This window comes from Sinocyclocheilus grahami, unplaced genomic scaffold, assembly GCF_001515645.1.
Source record: "Sinocyclocheilus grahami isolate Dianchi unplaced genomic scaffold, SAMN03320097.WGS_v1.1 scaffold1988.1, whole genome shotgun sequence".
Taxonomy (NCBI): Eukaryota; Metazoa; Chordata; class Actinopteri; order Cypriniformes; family Cyprinidae; genus Sinocyclocheilus; species Sinocyclocheilus grahami.
In genome coordinates, this window is record NW_015507167.1 from 10,248 (window position 1) to 12,177 (window position 1,930).

The 1,930-nt window shown below is 40.1% G+C and overlaps 1 protein-coding gene across 1 annotated transcript in view; it reads right to left on the reverse strand.

The window, feature by feature from the left end:
• Nucleotides 1-137: 137 nt before the first annotated feature.
• LOC107573633 (protein zer-1 homolog) overlaps nt 138-1,930 on the reverse strand; it is an 18,348-nt gene continuing 16,555 nt past the window's right edge. Inside the window, exon 15 of the mRNA XM_016260074.1 lies at nt 138-449. Within this exon, the coding sequence (XP_016115560.1) occupies nt 392-449 (58 nt within the window). The 3' untranslated portion in view covers nt 138-391. The remainder of the gene's footprint in view (nt 450-1,930) is intronic.

The following is a 1,930-nucleotide window of genomic DNA, read 5'->3' on the forward strand; positions in this document are numbered from 1 at the left end:
CACACACACACACACACACACACCATATACATTCACTCACACACACACACACACACACACACACACCATATACACTCACTCACACACACACACACACACACACACCATATACACTAACTCACACACACAGACACACACTTGGGCACATTACATTTACAAAGAAAAACAAAGAAAAACACCCCTAGAATAATGCAGCTCTCACTGCTGTCCATGTGCAACACAGAAATGAGCCCGACACACACACACACACACACTCGTGAGCTCACTGTAGTGTGACGTGACAGACGTGTGTTGTAGGAGAGCAGCATAACGTCTTCCTCGTGAACACACAGGTGTTTCTGTGCCGTCAGCGGCAGTGAAGAACATCACGCAGATGATGACCGGCGCTCCTTTACCTGCTGGTGTCCATCGGATCCTCCTTGAAGTTCTCACACTGCTCCATCACTTTACTGCACACACACACACACATGTACGTCAGACCAGTCCAGAACTGCTTCTCTGTTTAAAACTGAGTGATTATAAAATCAGACCTTCAGCATGATGTGATTCATGAATGACTCTTTTGAATGAACTGCTCAAACGACTCACAAATCAGTGAGAAATTCATGATGCAGTGGGTTTTTCAGTGTAATATTGTGTATTAATGACAATGTGTACTTTATGTAAAGTCATTACCAAAACTTTAACTATAGCTACTCTATCATATGACACACACATTTCTAAAGCCTCTAAATGATCATGATGATCAAACTCTGCTGTTAAACCCGTTTCATCTCCTCGTGTCTTCTGTCTCTGATTGAGAGTTTAGAGTGTTTTATTCAGTAAAAGCTCTTCTAGTGTAATTATAGAAACACTTCTCGTGTCAGATCTTGACTGATTTTGATCAAGAAAAGGTCAGAATAACTGCAGTAATATCTCCAGATGAACACTTACTGCACTGAAGCAGCTCAGCTTTACTTGATTCTCCATCAATCATGTTTTAGAGTCTCAAATCTGATCCTCAGGATCTTTTGAGGAGCGTTTGTTTCCAGAAGCTTTACTTTCACTGTTCCTCAGCGGAGGAATGATCTTCACAAGCCTCCAGAACATCTCACATCTTCTGAGGAGCCTTTATTTCTTCAGCTCTCAATCACTGCATTATATGTTTGGAGCATTTCAATCTCATCTTATTATTAGAGATATAGAGCGACCGCTGATATTTAGATCACTTTATGTCAGTATCTGCTGTACTGTTATAAAGATATCACTGATTTACATTACAAGCATCCAAATTTCATCATATAAATATAGGCATCTGGAGCAAATTCATATTTTTGGTCAGTCTGAGTCTCTAAATAAAACTGAGCTTCATATTCTCACTGTATCAGACTAGATGAACCATAAAAGCTTAATGGAGCAAATATGATACTCAAACAAAATTATAAAAAAGTGTGTGTTTTTTTTATATGTCAGGCTTTACAGGGTTAAAAATAACATTAAAACAGTATAGCTCTGATCTAGTATGTTTGTTCAGTTTATAGTTTATAGTTCAGATCAGTTATTGGTTGGAGTAGTTTCTTCATCAAAAGACAAAATAATCATTATTGGAATCATGAACCAGTTTAACAAACCGATTCAGATGATTTTGGAGACTGTGTGTGTGTGTGTTAGTGTGTGTGTGAGTGAGTGAGTGAGTGTGTGTGAGAGAGAGAGTTAGTGTGCGCGTGTGTGTGTGTGTGTGTGTGAGAGAGTGAGTGAGTGTGTATGTGTGAGTGAGAGTGAGTGAGTGAGTGAGTGAGTGAATGAGTGAGTGAGTGAGTGAGTGTGTGTGAGAGAGAGAGAGAGTTAGTGTATGCGTGTGTGTGTGTGAGTGTATGAGTGAGTGAGTGAGTGTGGGTGAGTGAGGGTGAGTGAGTGAGTGAGTGTGTGTGTGTGAGAGTGTGTGTGAGTG